Source organism: Echinops telfairi, unplaced genomic scaffold, assembly GCF_000313985.2.
Source record: "Echinops telfairi isolate 266 unplaced genomic scaffold, ASM31398v2 ScPeMD7_7409;HRSCAF=8447, whole genome shotgun sequence".
NCBI classification, from domain to species: Eukaryota; Metazoa; Chordata; class Mammalia; order Afrosoricida; family Tenrecidae; genus Echinops; species Echinops telfairi.
In genome coordinates this window covers 1,101,522-1,117,204 of record NW_022111309.1, presented here as the reverse complement: position 1 = coordinate 1,117,204, position 15,683 = coordinate 1,101,522, and the positions used below count along the sequence as shown (strand labels likewise).

Genomic DNA, 15,683 nt, shown 5'->3' with positions numbered 1-15,683 from the left:
ACAGAAAGTGGTGACTGTAATAAACAGAAATGCATTCTTTCAAAGCTCAGGAGATTAGACGTCCAAATTCAGGGCACTTGTTGTAGGAGAAGCTGTTGACTCTGGGGAAAGGCCCTTGTTCCTTTTCAGCTTGGGTTTCTTGGCTTACTTGCTATCTCAAAGTGGGGTTGTGGTTGGGGTGGGAGGTGTTGCATCCATCTTTATCTTGTGGGGCCCTGGGGGCATTGCAGGTACTCATTGTGTTGTGATCCACAAGGTCTACAGTTCGAAACTGCCCGTCACTCCACAGGAGAAAGAAGAGGCTTTCTATTCCCATAAACAGAAACTCACAGAGGCAATTCTACCCTGTTCTGCCCTGTCCCAACTTTGGGATAAGTTAGCACAGACTTGATGGCAGTGCTCTTGGTTTTTATTTCCCCCTCCATTTCTGTTAGCTTGCTTCATTGCTTGATCAATTTGATTGTTCATATCTCAAAAGAGACTGATTTAAGACACACCCTACACCCAAACTGCCTCATGAACAAACCTAAACTCAGTCTCAAAAGGGATTTGCCTTAGGCTGAGTTCTCTAGAGAAGCAACACCAGTAATACTTACGTATGTATGGTACATATACAGAGAAATTTAAATCAAGAAAATAACTCACACAGTTGTGAAAACAGGCAAGTCCAAGTCTGGGCAGGTTTCCAGTCTGTGGGTCAGATGTTAGGTTGGAGACTACTCTTGGTTTTTATAGCATCAGGGGCTGATGGGCTCACCATCGGCAGGCAGACCGCTGGCTGGTGTCTGCATCTGGGGGCAAATGAATTCCAGGCCAGCAGGTCATACTTTGGCTGAGAGGTGAATGGATCCAATGTTGTCAGGTTAGATGACAAGCCACTGGTGACTCCCTGAATCTATAGGCAATGTAGCAGGCTGTTGACTCAAGTCCAGAGAAGAAGAGGTTGATAAACCAGACGCAGATGACAGACCCAGCAAAAAGCATGCACGCATTTCCACAGAATGTACTTGACACTGGCAGGTGGCTATACCCCAGAGGAAACGTCCTTTTGACAGAGCTGTGATCTGAGCTGTGATCTGTGATCAGAGCTGTGATCTGAGCAAGGATGCTGCATTCTCTGCTAATCTTAGCCCATGATGAAGGCCTACCTCTGATGGGCTATGATTGCATTGTGTTAGGTCAGGTCAGGAGGAATTACTCAGTATTCACTGCCAAACCACTAGGAATCCTGGCCTAGCCTAGTGGACCCCAAACCTAACCATCACAGGATTATTACCACAGGTATACTGTGGTTAAGGGTCCTCAAATCAATTCTGACCAATAGGGGCCCTTGTATAATAACATCAGGATAGACGGAGAAAAGATCGAAGTTGTCAAGAATTTCATCTTGCTTAAATCCACCATCAAGGCTCATGGAAGCAGCAGTCCAAGGATCAAATGACAAACTGCATTAGGTAAATCTACTGCACAATCGCTTCGTAACGTGTTGAAAAGCAAGGAGGTTCTTTTGAGGACGGAGGTGCACCTCACCCAAGCCGCGATGTTTTCAGTCACCTCATGTGTGTGTGAAAGTTAGCCATCGAACAAGGAAGACTAAAGAAGTATTGATACATTTGCATTATGGTGCTGGAGAAGATCATTGAACATCACAACCCAAATGCTCCTTCGAAGCAAGGAGAGTTGCTTGCGATAGACTTTGTCTCCTGAATGTTGGCCAGGTGGTCAGGAAAGACAATCTCTGGAGGAGGACATCACACCTGGTAAAGCAGAGGCTGTTGAAAACAGAGAGAGACCTCCCACAAGATGGACTGACACAGTGGTGGCAACAACGAACTCACACAAAAGAACAATTGTGAGGATGGTGCAGCACAGGGCAGTTTTTTGATCTGTTGGACAGAGGGTCTCTGTGAGCTGGACAGGACTCAATGGCACCTGATGACAACAACGGAACATAGAACAAAGTGAAGTCCTGTTCAGTCCTGGACCATCCTCGCAATTGTTGTCACGCTCGGCCTGTTAGTTCAGAACTCTGGTGGCGTAGTGGGTTATGCGTTAGACTGCTAACCACAGGGCAGCTGCTAATGCCGTCGGCTGCTCAGAGAGAGGAAGACAAGGCGTTCTGATCTGTTAAGAGTTAGTCTGGAAACCCAGGGGCTGCGCTCCTCTGTCTTGTTGGGTTGCTCTGAGTCAGGACTGACTTGGTGAGAGTGAGTTTCGGGTTCTATTTTGGTGTGTGTGACAGTTTCCTTCAGGAGCTTTTTCCTCGTCCCAGACTTTCCACCTTACCCAGCATGCTGCCTTTCTGCAGGGAGGGGGCCTTCATAGGGCATCTGATGGAATCTCACAATCCCGGATTCTAAGGAGCATTCCGAGTGTACTTCTTCTACGACAAATTTGTCCATCATTCTAGCAGTTTATTGTATATATTTAACATTTTCTGTCTACATCATAATTCAAATGTATCAATTCTCCAGTTTTCTTCTTCACTGTCAAGTTTTTACATGTGTATGAGGTGATTGAAAATATCATGGTCCACCTTAGTTCTCAAAGTGATTATATTTGCTTCTAAAATTTTAAAGAGGTACCAAAGTGCTTGACACAATGGATGAATGTATGTATTGTGATAAGAGTTGTACGAGCCCCCAACAAAATGATTAAAAAATGAGGAGCTGATACCAAGGGCTCAAGTTTTTGAGCTCAAATGTTTTGAGGATGAGGGAAACAAATGTACAAAAGTGCTTGACACACAATAGATGTATGTATGGATTGTGATAAGAGTTGTACGAGCCCCCAATAAAATGATTAAAAAATGAGGAGCTGATACCAAGGGCTCAAGTAGAAAGCAAATGTTTTGAGGATGAGGGAAACAAATGTACAAAAGTGCTTGACACAATAGATGTATGTGTGGATTGTGAAAAGAGTTGTACAAGCCCCCGATAAAATGATTTAATTATTTAAAAAAAAAAACAGTGGAAGAAACTGAGAAGCTAAAATCCTTACAGAAAACCCTCAAAAATAAGCAATGAGATAACAGAATTAGATAATATATGAAAAGATCTGAGGAATAGAATGAAAGTGGAAAATAGAATCAGTGAGCTTGAAGAAATCACTCTGACTACAATTGACAAGAAACAATCAACAAAAAAAGAAAAATCAGAAGAATGCCTGAGAATATGGAACACTATCAATAAAACAACCTGCAACTTAACAGGATCCCAGAACAAAAAGAAACAAAAAAAATCTATAGAAAATAGCATGTGTGACTGGAGGGGACGGGGCAGAGTGGAGACCCAATGCCCATCTGTAGACAATTGGACATCTCCCATCACAGAGGGGTCACAGGGAAGAGATGAACCAGTCAGCGTGCAGTGTAGCACCAATGAAAACAACTTTCCTCAAGCTCTTTGGTGCTTCCTTCCCCCACTATCATGACCTCAATTCTACCTTACAAATAGGATTAGACCAGAGCATGCACAGTGCTACAGATAAGAGCCCGCAACACAGGGAATCCAGGATAGATAAACCCCTCAGGACCAACAATGAGAGTAGAGATACCAGGAGGATTAGGGGAGGGGAGGGGGACAAAGGGGGAATTGATTACAAAGATCAGCCTATGACCCCCTCCCAGGGGGACGAACAAGGGAAAAGTGGGTGAGGAGTGATGGAGGATGATGTAAGATATGAAAATAATAATCTATAACTTATTAAGGGTTTGTGAGGGAGGGCAGGTGGGGGAGGCAGAGGGAAGAAATGGGGAGCTGATATCAGGGGCTCAAGTAGGAAGACAATGCGTTGAAAACGATGATGGCAGCATATGTGCAAATGTGCTTGACACACTGGATCAATGTATGGATTGTGATGAGATGTAGGAGCCCCCAATAAAAGTATTTAATTTTTAAAAAAGTATTAAAAATAATGGAAGAAAATTTCCCGGACATCATAGAGGAGAAAATAACAAAAGCAGCTAAGAGAGGCCCAAATAGGACAGACGGCCCAAAGAGGGCACATTCCAAAAGAAAAATAAGACTTTGTAGTCAAACTATCCACTTTGACCAATTTTTAATTTGTTCTAATTTTATTATTTTATTTCAATTGAGGTTTTCTGTTTTGTTGTTGTTGGGGAATATATGTTTTTCTTTATACAAAATGCAGGATAGGTAAATCTATAGGGACAGTAACTGGATTAATAATTTCGTAGTGTTATGGCAGGAGAGGATAGAGGGAAATGGGGAACTAACAATAATGAATAATTGATAGAAGAATGAAAAAAGTTCTAAAATTGATTATGGTTATATTTATATTTGCATAATCCTTTCTAATATGTTTAAACCACTGAATTGGAAGATATATAAATTATATGCCAATAAAACTATTAAAAATGTTAAAGAAACTGTATTAGATAACCCAAAAATGAACTAAGTACTTAATGAAAAATGTTACACGTCAGTGCCCAGATTACTCAACCCGAGATAGCCTTCCAAGTCAAAGCCTGTTCAAAGGAAAACCTTTATGGGGGCCGGCTGGTGGGTGGAGGCTCCTATTGGACCTTCACTGGGCAGTGACTACTCTGGGTGACCCTGGAGCATTTACTTTGTCCCTGTAGCATTGTCTCCCACAGTAGAACAAGAGCACGTTTGCCTAACAACAGAGATTCGTTAGGTATCAACATTAAGTACTATTGGTTCAACCCAATTCTAATTATTTCTTTAAAGCATTAACTTCCCAGACACTGACAATATAGGAAAATGTGCAAGACATGTGCTCCAGGGCATCTCATGCATGTAAAGTATGCCACATTGGCCAGCCTGCCAGTTTGCAGGTTACTTTACCTGTCTGTCTACGCATGGGATGCAGACCAAGGGCCTGAAGACTTAAGGCATTTTCTCCATTACTGTCCCCATGTCTTTCTGAGCGATCAACCTCCAAATGAAAAAGAGAAGCCTCAATTTCCTTCACAGAAGAAACTTTTATTCCATTTAAGAAAAGTAGAAGATAAAGATATTTGTTCTTTGCCTGGCAAAAGTGGCGTGTCCTAAACGATGCCCCGCCTGGATGATGGTGACAGGGCGAGAGGAGCTACGCCTTGACGGCACAGCAAGGGAGACATTTGCCAGAAACGCGCCGACCAGATCTAAACTTCTACCACGGCTTCACAAGTCCGTTTCATCCTGGAGAGCACTTTGCTTTTGTAGTGACATTTTGAAGAGACTTTACGTTTGTTATTAAACCTGGGCACATCGCTGCTTTTTCACGAGTGGAAAAGAGTACTTTTCTGATACACGTCCTCATCTTACATATGAGATTGCTTACATCTATTTGGCCAAACGAGTCCAAAAAGCAAGCTCATGCCAAGGTGGACAAGTGCCATCTATCACCCCCAGAGCTTGGCACTTAGCCCCCTTCATAGGAGCCTGGGTGGTGTAGTGGGTTGCATGTTTAGCGACTAACTGCACATTTCTGATGCAGGAGGCTGGGGGAGGCGGGTATGGGCTCCGGCAGCCTTGGGCTAAGTTCCCCAGGGTAAGCACACTCGAGAACACAACAGAGACTTCTGAACAGTATCTAGGTATCACAAATAAAACATCCCTCCTAGGATACAGCCAGTGTCAGCTGATGCACATCAAAGCCCGTCATTAAGGCTAATTCCGTAAGCACAAATATAGCCTAGCTCCCTGCATGGGTGGTCTGACTGAAATGTCTAGCTGGCACTGGCATTGCTAATTTAGGAGCTCTCTCTGGAATTGCACTCGATACTAAGGAACCATTAGGGACAGCAGTTGTGTTCAAGACACTAGGAGACTTGTCAATAGCTTGTATTTTAAAATAGACCAAATAAAATACTGGCAAAACAATCCCAATCAGAAGCATGATGAAAACGGCATTCCACCACTGAATTCCACAGTCCGCACCGTTTGCCGGTGTCTTCTGAGTAGCAGGAAGGAGCAGCTGATCGGAGGGCTCGCAGTAACTTTCATGCAGAAAGATTTCGGACTGCACTGCACTCTCAAGATTCTGGTCAACTCCCTTAAAGAAATCCATCAGCTGGCTCGAGTGACCCCTGCTGCCTATAGGTGCTCCGTCTGGATCGGGCAACTCCATGAAGGTCACTTTGGTCTCTGAGGACGAGTTTGGAAGGGGTTTTAGCTCTTCGTGCATCTCTGTTAGGATACCATGGTTTCTCACGGGAATCTTAATGGATTTTAAAGCATATAAGTCTTGTTCTCGGATGAAGTTGTTGACTTTCTTGATATCTGCCACCTAGAGAAACCACGGAGAACACTGGTATCATTAATTATGTAGAGCTCCCTAAAACTCAAAACCAAAAATGTGGCTCTCAACCTTATTTGGGTGATGAGCCAACCCCAGCCCTCTTAAGAATCTAAGGAATATTAGAAAAGTACACTATACCCACAATTCGTTTAATGAATAACTTTGTTGTTTGGCTTTAATTCAGTCTTAATTTATAAATTAATAATCAAAATTTCTACAGATTTACAGGCTTAAACAATTTAATATGAGTTTTTGGAAAACAGGTTTGTTTGTTTTTAATCTGCTTTAAAGTGTTACTGCAATAAAATGGTTCTAGATGAAACAATCAAGGTATAGAGCCTTCTTCCTTTTTAACCTTCACAGACTTCTTTGAGGAAACAGTGTCCCTGCCTGGCTGACTTCCTTATCAGTCCTGATCAGCAGCTACCGTAGTCATTATCATTAGCCAAACACTTCTCAGGTCTCAGCTATCTCCAGACACTCAGACCCTCTTTACGTATATGGACATGATGAGAGGGGTGCCCTTACAGTGTGATCCCCTTTCTCTCCCAGAAGTGCTGTGTGGCGTATTTTAAGGAAGAGTGGCAAACACTTAATTCATTTGGGGAATTCCAACCACCAGAGCAGAGCCCTTCATCATATGCTTTAGCGGCAATTAGAAACATAATCGCAAATTAGATAGGAAACAATATATTGAGAATCACTATTCTAGTATTACAACTTGAGAAATTTTACCAAATAACAAAGTTCATTATGAACTCTTCTCATAATCAAGCATGCTGACATGAAAATTTAAGAAATGGGGGGAAATGTAAATCAAAAAGGCAAACCTTCCCTTAAGGTAATATTTGAAAATGTACCAAAATCATCAGAGATGGATTCTAATGTTTAATCCTTAAGACCACTTAAGCTAGAGTAGAAATACAGTTAACACACCTTTAAATAGAGCCTTACTTAAATCAATCATCTCTATTTTAATTGTTTAGAAATTGCTTTTATCATTTAATTGAATTGGGGTGTGTGACATTTTTAATTTATATCCTCAAAAATAATAATCACATGAGGTGCCCAGCAGTAAATTATTTACTTAAAATTGGAAAATTGATCACTTACAGGAGGAATTACATGCTCTTCACTGGTTAGACATCACTATTCAAAGAAACCTACTGCATCTATTCAGGTGTTTCTAGCGTAAGATGCACTTCTCAACCCATGCGCTGTACACCATTCATTATGTCTGAAGAAGGTGATTTTTAGCGTCAGATATAAGCGTCAATATAATATAAAACCCTCTATGTATCACTGGAGATGAAGTTGATTGTTTCAACATCCCACAATGTGTGTTTAGCTATTTGGATCACATAAAATAAATGACTAACATTTTAAGGAAGAAAATACTTTTAAATACATCAATGATATAGCCTTAGAGAAGGCTATAAAATGCTGAAGCAAAGTGTTAGCAAAATAAAATACAGGCAGTCCCCAGGAGACGAGATCCATTCCTAAATATGCCTTTAGGAATGCTGAAAGGAGTGCAGATGGGTCTTATCTTAGTGCAAACTAGTGCAAAGAGAGGCTCAGAGCCATCTTAAGCTTCAAAATCTACATGTGCAGCAAATGAAGGTGACTGTGATAAAGAATTTGTTGTGAGTAGTGGTTGGTTCAAAAGTTTCAAAGTAGGGCAACTTTATGTAACATTCAAGGGCAAGTACAAGCCATCTACCAATAACCAGGGGACTGCCTATATACAAATCTTGAAGAAAATGCAAGAATTCTGTAAATACTTTCCTACTTACTTTGCCATTGTTAATCACTCTGAATGCTAAAAACATAATTAAAAAGAAAAACAGGTCACATAGATACAGAGCATACAAAGACTATATCATACAGTTAGAAAAGAGAGAGAGGCCTGTACCAGTCAAATAAGCTATCACCAGCAAGAACCATTTTTTAAAAATTAAAGGAAGGAAACCTTCCTTTGATCCAAAGAAATCTAGGATATATCTACCTGGCATCTCCAACCTCACTAGGTCTTAACTGTGCTCAAAAGAAAGGTAAAGGGACAACTTTCATTATTTCCACTTGGAGGGGCAGGGAGAATAGAAGATCTCTGTATCATGAGATCCCAGACTAACCCTCATTCTTTAATTACCACCAGGTTTTAGAACTAACAACATGTCCACTTGCCTCTGGCTAAACAGGGCAAGCATCTTGTGGTAAAGTTTCCTAACTTGGTTCTTCTATCCATATCTCTGTAAGTCTTACCAAATGATTGCGCGAAACACTCACAGTGTTTGGTCAGTTTTTGTTGCCATTCCCAGCTATAAGAGAACCACATCACAAGCAAGCACAGCGAGAATTCCCCGTGGGACACATTAGAAACCCCTGCCAGAAGTGGTGGAGGCAGTAAAGGCAATGCCACGTGGAGACCAGAGGCCAAGGCAAGGAGAGCATGAGGCAGATCAGAGGAGCGGTGCAAAAGACTGTGAAACTTATCAGCAGGCAGGCTTACTGTCCCATGGAGCCAGAAGCCAAAGGACTGAGGCTGAGGACCAGAGAGAGCTGGCTGCAGACTGAGAGGCCCTAGTGTGGACAACAAAGGTCTCCTAAATGTTTTCTGATCCTGCCTTTTGGTAACCTGTTAACTTCCCTAATAAACCCACATAATTGTGAGTATTGTCTGTCAGTTCTGTGTGGCCATTGTAATGGATTATCAAACCCAACAGAAAAGTCGTGTTATGGGAAGATTGGTTGGTGTCAGAATAGGATAAAGGAGACTGGAAGGTGGAGGTAAGTCTGACCTCTGCCTCAAAGTTACAGACCTTGGGCAAGAGAGGAGTTACCTGTTTCCCCGAAAGTAAGACATCCCCCCGAAAATAAGAGCTACTTACAGTTTTGCCTCTTGCTAAAATACAAGGCATCCCCTAGAAAATAAGACCTCCCCCAAAATAAGGCCCCCCGAAGCTACTGTAACTCTGGACTCTGGATGTAGCAGCTCACTGTTGGCCGCAGCGCAGCCGGAGCAGACAGGAAGTGCGAGGTCTCTTAATAAAACGATAAATGTATACCGTATTCTTCTTCATGAAAAAATAAGATATCCCCTGAAAAAAAGACCTAGCACATCTTTGGGAGCAAAAATTAATATAAGACACTGTCTTATTTTCCGGGAAACAGGGTAGATTCTCCTTCTCCCTTGTGTAGTCAGAGGTCAGAGATGGCGTCCTCACCGGTTTGTTTGTTTGCATCTTTACTGCTAAACTGTCCTTGGGTAGCACAGACAGTTTGCACTCAACTTCTAAAGACCGGCAGTTTGAAAGCACTGAGTGGTGCTATAAAAGTAAGGCCTGGCAATCTACTTCATTGAAGATTATTTATTCCTCATTTGCTGAGTAGATTCTGACTCATATCAATCCTATAGGGTACGGCTACCCCACAGGATTTCATGGCTGTAATCTTTACCACCGCCACCCCCTAAATTTTATTTTGTGGTTGAGACTATACCAACCAAACAAATGCCAATCCAATAGCTTATACAATTTAGTGACATTGACTGCATTCTCCCAGTTGTTCACCAGTCTCACTGTCTTTCAGTCATTTCTCCTCCACTAAGGCACATTCCCGTCTCCTTAAGGTTCCTTTCTAATCTCTCATGTGGCTGTTGTCAAATTGGTTCCATACAGTTTTTAAAACAGCATGTTTAAAGTAGACCTTTTTGAATAGTTAAGCATAACTATTATTTAGCTTTAAGAAAACTTCAATGGATTTTAGTTTACAGTTTAGAGATTATCTCAGGGCAATAGTTTTAGAGATTCATGTAACCTTCATGGCTCCAGGAAATCTGAAGTCCATGACAATTTGAATTTCTGTTCTGCATTTCCCCACTCTTGGTATCTTCTATGGAATCCTTGATCAAAATGTTCAATAATGATAGCCAGGTACCTTCCAATTCTTCTGGTCTTGTGGCAAAGGAAGCAATGAGCAGCACATGTTTCATATGCTCCATCTACTCCTAACTCTCCTTCATCTGTTCTCCAGGAACAAGTTCTGATACTTTGGATGGGTTCTTGAATCAGGACTGAAGACATGAAGCCAACTGACTAGGATGTTCCATGAAATCATGACCCTCAACTTACAAATCAAGGAGCCAAATCCCATGAGGTTTTTGGTCCTATGTACTCCACCTCAGCAACTACTTTTTGACGTTGATGTAAATATATGTCACACAACTTTTGCCAATTCAACTTTTCTCAGACACAGACCTTATTGACAACAATTAAAGTAATCCACTGTGCAACATATCCTTAAGCAACCTTTTGTTTCCATCACCAGTAACCTCACTTTTTCCCCCTCCCTTCTACTCCAGGTAACCACAAATAGACTTTGTTCTCTATATATTTGCCTTTTCATATAAGTGAGGCCATACCTATTTGTCCTTTTGTGGTTGGTTTATTTTGCTTAGTACAGAGTCTCCGAACTCAATCCAAAATGCAGAATCTATCAAAACATTCTATCTTCTATTGCTGAGTTACAGTCTGTTGTATGTATGTACCCCACATTGCTTATTCATTCCTTTGTGGGTAGGCATTTACATTGTTTTCACCTTTGGCTATTGTGACTAGTGCTGCAGTGAACACTGAAGTACAAGTCTTTTTTGAGTCCACTTTCAGGCTCTGCGTATCTGCCTAGGAGTGGAATTGCTGTCATATGGGGTTTCTATTTTTCAGTTCGTTTAAGGAACTGCCACACTGTTTTCCCCTCTGCTTTCCTCCAAGCCATAGGTAAGAGTTCCAAATTCCCCCTATCCTCACCAATATTTGTCCATCTTGGCCATCCTTAACCCAGTGCCATCAAGTCAATACTGACTCATAGCAGTTCCAGAGGACAGGGTAGAACTGCCCCTGTGGCTTTATATAGGACTGCAACTTTATACAGGAGTAGAAAACCTCCTCCTTATCCCATGCAGCAGCTTGTGGTTTTGAACTGCTGACCTTGTGGTTAGCAGCTCAAAGTTTAACCCACTATGCCACCAGGGCTCCTTAGCCATTGCCATTCTCATCCTGTCTCTCTCTCTTCCTCCACCCCACCCCCCACCCGCAGCTCTCTCTCTCTCTCACACACACACACAGCCATTGCATCAATTCAGACTCATGGTGACCCTACAAACATCAGAATCGCCCCCATGGATTTCTAAGACTGTAGCTCTTTATGAGAGTAGAAAGCCTCATCTTTCTACCATGGAGCAGCTAGTGGTTTTGTAGGCACTCTGCCACCAGGGCTCTGGTGAAAGTGAAAGTGAAATGCTATCTTATTGTGGTTTTTATTTGCAACTCTGATGACTAATGATGCTGAACATCTTTTCATGTGTTTACTGGTCTTTGGTGAAACAAGTCTGTAATCTTTATGGAAGTTGATTGCCACATTTTCCTCCCACACAATGGCTCGTGGGTTCGAAATGCCTACCTATTGATTAGCAACCAAGTGCTTGCAACCACGTAGCCAACAGAGTTTTTCTGTGGAGATTACAGCCCACAAAGCCCTATGGAAGCAGTTCTGGAACACACAGGGATCTGAAGACAGCATGGACACTAACCCATCAGTGAGTTCTTCTGCTCCCTTGCTCTGGCACCTGGGGTGGGGGGAGAAGGAAGAATGAGTCTCCTTACTTTGCAGCCATATTGCAGCGCTAGCTTGTTGAGACTGTCCTCCTGGGCCAGCTCGCGCTGTAGCAGCACCACTTCAGGGGCTCCAGGCTGGTGATTGCAGTCCTTGTGACGCTCCTTGCCCCGGGGTCGCAGAACCACATGGTGTGCCTCTTCCTCAGAGGAGTCCCCCGAGTCCCCGTTGCCATCCGTAAACTTGTAAAGGTGACTGTTCGGAGTCCTACACACAACAACCGGGCCTTGGAAAGACTTGTGGACTTCCTTCTGCCTCATTTTCTTCAACTGAAAACCAAACCTGAGGTTAATTCCACACAAGGCAAATTCATTCCTCTTATGGCTGTATTAAATATAAGGGCCTTTTGCTGTTAAAGATGATTTCCCTCCCTAATCACTGTCCTACTCAAAAAGGATCATCTAAAGAAAGGGGGATTCTGGTTGGCATGGAAGGAGTAGGTGGTTTTCCTACTACTTTTTCACTAAGTGCATAGTTTCTGCCCCTTCCTCCCTTAGTCCTCACCCACAGTTGTGGATGGAGTCACACCCAGTTCTGTAAAGAAGCCAGTCCTATTTGTGGTCGGAGTTGTAAAGAGGGGGAGTCTGGTACCGCATCCCTCATTTCCAGGCCACTGCGAATCTTAAACGCCAAACATTTCTCCAAAAATGCATGTTCAATACCTGCCACACTCAAAATCTCTTCCATAAAGGCCAACAATGACACTTGATTGCAAAGAACACAGAGGCAAGATTACTTTTATTTCGAAATAGCTTGAATTATATAATATGTGGGGCAGGTCAGGGGATAAGCCTTGCCAAACAGATTTTGCCTGCTTTCTAAACGGTTACTTTGTATGCATGACAACTTCGTGGCTCAGCTCGTTGCATTTTCTGGGTTCTAAAACTCACCGTCATTTCATGGCGACTCCACAGGCAGGGCGGAATATAGGAATAGACAGCCTCATCTCCCTCTCTAGGAGCAGCTAGTGGTTTTGAATCACTGAACGTGGAGTTAGCAGCCCCACATATAACCCAAGTGCAAAACCCCCAATACCTCGCCATCTCCTCTCCCCCCTGTTCATCTGAGATTCCGGTCTGAACTCTCAAGCCCTGGGGCTGAAAGCCTCCCAAATTGAGGGGCCACTGGAGAACGTCCCATCGAGGTAAATCTGGGACCCCGCGTCCGCCCCCAGCCTTCCAGGAGGCTGGGAGCTCGGGCTCCGCTCCCGACCCCGCTCCCACTTCCCGTCCGAGCTCCCGGGCCAGCAAGGGACCCCGGCTGCCCTCCCGCCTCGGTTTCCGTGCGCCCCTCCCTCCGGTGAAACGCGGGGGGTACCCGTGGGAGCTGACAACAGAATCCGGGTACCGGCCGCCCAAAGGCTCCCACAGTCAGGGTCTCGACGCTCCATAAAGGTCAGGCCCCTGACCTCTAACCCAAGGCTGCCGGCCGGTCCCCGACCATCCGGCGCAGGCTGGCGCTGGGGAACCGGCAGCCCGGCCCGGGCCCACCCACGAAGCCAGCAGTAGGCCGCAGCCCCTTCAGCAAAGGCCCGCGTACCTCAGCCCCCAGGTTCCGGCGCCGCCACGGCCTCGGCCCAGCCTGCGGATTGGCCTCAATAGACAGCAGCGCCGCTGAGAGGCGGGGCCTGAGAGGCAGCCAATGAGATCATTGGTGGGTGGGCACTGAAAGGGACCCCACTGCGCTGAGAGGTCGGTACCAGAGCTGCAGGACCGGAGGCGGGGCGGGGCCGCGGGAGGGGCGGGGCCACTGGCGGGGCGGGGCCCGGGCGGGGAACCAGGCTGGCGCTGGGGCGGGGCTCCGGGGCGTCGGGCTGACTCCCGAGGCTGACCTTCGTCCTCCAGGGCCGGTTGCGAGCAGGCTCCCGAATGTGCTGCTGCGGGGAAACTCACCTCGGCTGCACCTCAGCGTCCCCACCACTAGCAGAGGCCTTGGCCCCGCCCTGTGTGTCACTACCCCGCGGCTCCTGGACGGCCACGGCTCTTCGAAGAGGTAGGGCTGTGCGCGTCGCAGAGAAGGTGGCCCTCAGCTCTTAGATGGGGAGCCCCCTTGGCATGGTGGGTTTCATGTTGGGCTGCTAATCTACCAGACTGGAGAAAGCTGAAGTGGTTTGCTCCCAGAAACCCAAAGGGGCAGCTCTACGCTGTCCGACAGGGTCGCTATGTGTCAATCGATTTGAAGGCAGTGAGTTCGGCTCCTAGGTGGGCCACGGGCCTCAGGCGTGGAGTCTGCGGAACCGGGACCACAGGGTGTCCTGGCGTTTGCTGACTCCCGTCAGCCCACGAGAGTGAAAACTGAAATGGCTACAACAGTAGACCATAGATGCACCCCCACCCCCACAAGTAACATTTATCATATACCAGATGGTGGGGGGTTTATTAAGCTTCGAATTAACCAATGAATTCTTATGGGCCAAGGCAAGGAACAAATGTGTAAAACTTTTCAATGAGTTTTGAGCCTTACTGCAGCCTTTTGATTTTGAGTGTGAACTCTGCAATGAAGTAGATGCATTGGGCTGCAATCCTTAAGGTCCCTAGTTTGAAACCACCAGATGCTCCTTGGGAGAAAGATGATACTTTCTATTCCGGTAAACAATTACAGTCTTAGAAACTTACAGGGGCAATTCTTCCTGGTCCTATAGGGTCACTACGAGCCAGTATTGATTCAGTAGCAGTGAGTTCTAACCCACCCACAGGGAGGGTATTACCCTGCTTCCCCGAAAGTAAGACATCCCCTGAAAATAAGACCTACTTACAGTTTTGCCTCTCGCTGAAATATAAGGCATCCCCCGAAAATAAGACCTCCCCGAAAATAAGGCCCCCCGAAGCTACCGTAGCTCTGGACTCTGGACCGTAGTGACAGGTGCTGCTGCGCAGCTCACTGTTGGCCGCTGCACGGCGGAGCAGACAGGAAGTGTGAGGTCTCTTTTAATAAAACAATAAATGTGTACTGTATTCTTCTTCATGGAAAAATAAGATATCCCCTGAAAATAAGACCTAGCGCATCTTTGGGAGCAAAAATTAATACAAGACATTGACTTATTTTTGGGGAAACAGGGTATTTATATCTCCATAGGGAAAGAGGGACCAGACTTCAACCTGGTGCTCTAAGATGTGAATTCAACATGCTGACATTGAGTAGGGAACCAGTGGAGAGGTCTGAGGGGCCGACCCCAATCCCAACTATGTAGACACCTGCCCCTCCCCCCCAGAAGAATTTATTTTAGAGGACAGCTCTGAAGCTGCAGCTCAGGGAGAGGGACATGTCTGATCCGAGCACACGGGAGCAGATGAAGGGTGAGGAAGAGAGAGTGGAGCACATCCTGACCCACCAAGCTTTGAGGATGATATCACCACTCAGAGCAGCCAGTCCACAGAGAAGACCATATGGCAGGCCCCACTATGAGACACGACATCCCTCACTGACATGACATGCCCTACAGGGATAACACTGGAGACACAATGTGGGAATTGCACCCGATCTGATCCCACCACACCAAGGCAGAACACTAAGGGCGTACAACAGAAAAGCAAGGAATACAGAGCAACAAAGTCCCCAGGGAATACAAAAAATAGACTTTGGGGCCAGGGCTTGGCACCCCATCAGACTCTACTGGAAAACACTCCTAAAGAACAACAAACAGTCCTTGAAATAACTACAAGCCTTTCTTTTTTATTTTGTTTTGTTTTTGTCATTGGCTTTTTGTTGTTTTGTTTTCTTTTGTTGCTTTGTTTTGCTCT

General features: G+C 44.8%; 2 protein-coding genes and 1 long non-coding RNA gene across 8 annotated transcripts in view; 2 read left to right on the top strand and 1 right to left on the bottom strand.

The window, feature by feature from the left end:
- Positions 1-10,568, top strand: part of LOC123522427 — a 14,800-nt gene extending 4,232 nt beyond the window's left edge. Inside the window, exon 2 of the long non-coding RNA XR_006680702.1 lies at positions 10,306-10,568. This is a non-coding gene — a long non-coding RNA (uncharacterized LOC123522427). The remainder of the gene's footprint in view (positions 1-10,305) is intronic.
- Positions 4,947-15,683, bottom strand: part of LYSMD4 (LysM domain containing 4) — a 17,989-nt gene continuing 7,252 nt past the window's right edge. Inside the window, exons 1-3 of one of the 3 annotated variants that reach the window (XM_004709882.2) lie at positions 13,483-13,566; positions 11,934-12,212; positions 4,947-6,258 (exon numbers count right to left, since the gene is read on the bottom strand). In XM_004709882.2, coding sequence (XP_004709939.1) covers positions 5,665-6,258; positions 11,934-12,203 — 864 coding nt within the window. In that variant the 5' untranslated portion in view covers positions 12,204-12,212; positions 13,483-13,566 and the 3' untranslated portion in view covers positions 4,947-5,664. Of the gene's footprint in view, positions 6,259-11,933; positions 12,213-12,833; positions 13,320-13,482; positions 13,567-15,683 lie in introns of those variants that run through there. The other 2 variants (XM_045296487.1, XM_045296488.1) reach the window with 2 other exon arrangements.
- Positions 13,785-15,683, top strand: part of LOC123522426 (putative GTP-binding protein 6) — a 114,474-nt gene continuing 112,575 nt past the window's right edge. For all 4 annotated transcript variants that reach the window (XR_006680701.1, XM_045296490.1, XM_045296491.1 and 1 more), the window contains exon 1: positions 13,785-13,935. Coding sequence is in view for 3 of the 4 variants with exons in the window: in XM_045296490.1 (XP_045152425.1) it covers positions 13,812-13,935 (124 nt within the window). In the remaining variant the exon portion in view is untranslated. The remainder of the gene's footprint in view (positions 13,936-15,683) is intronic.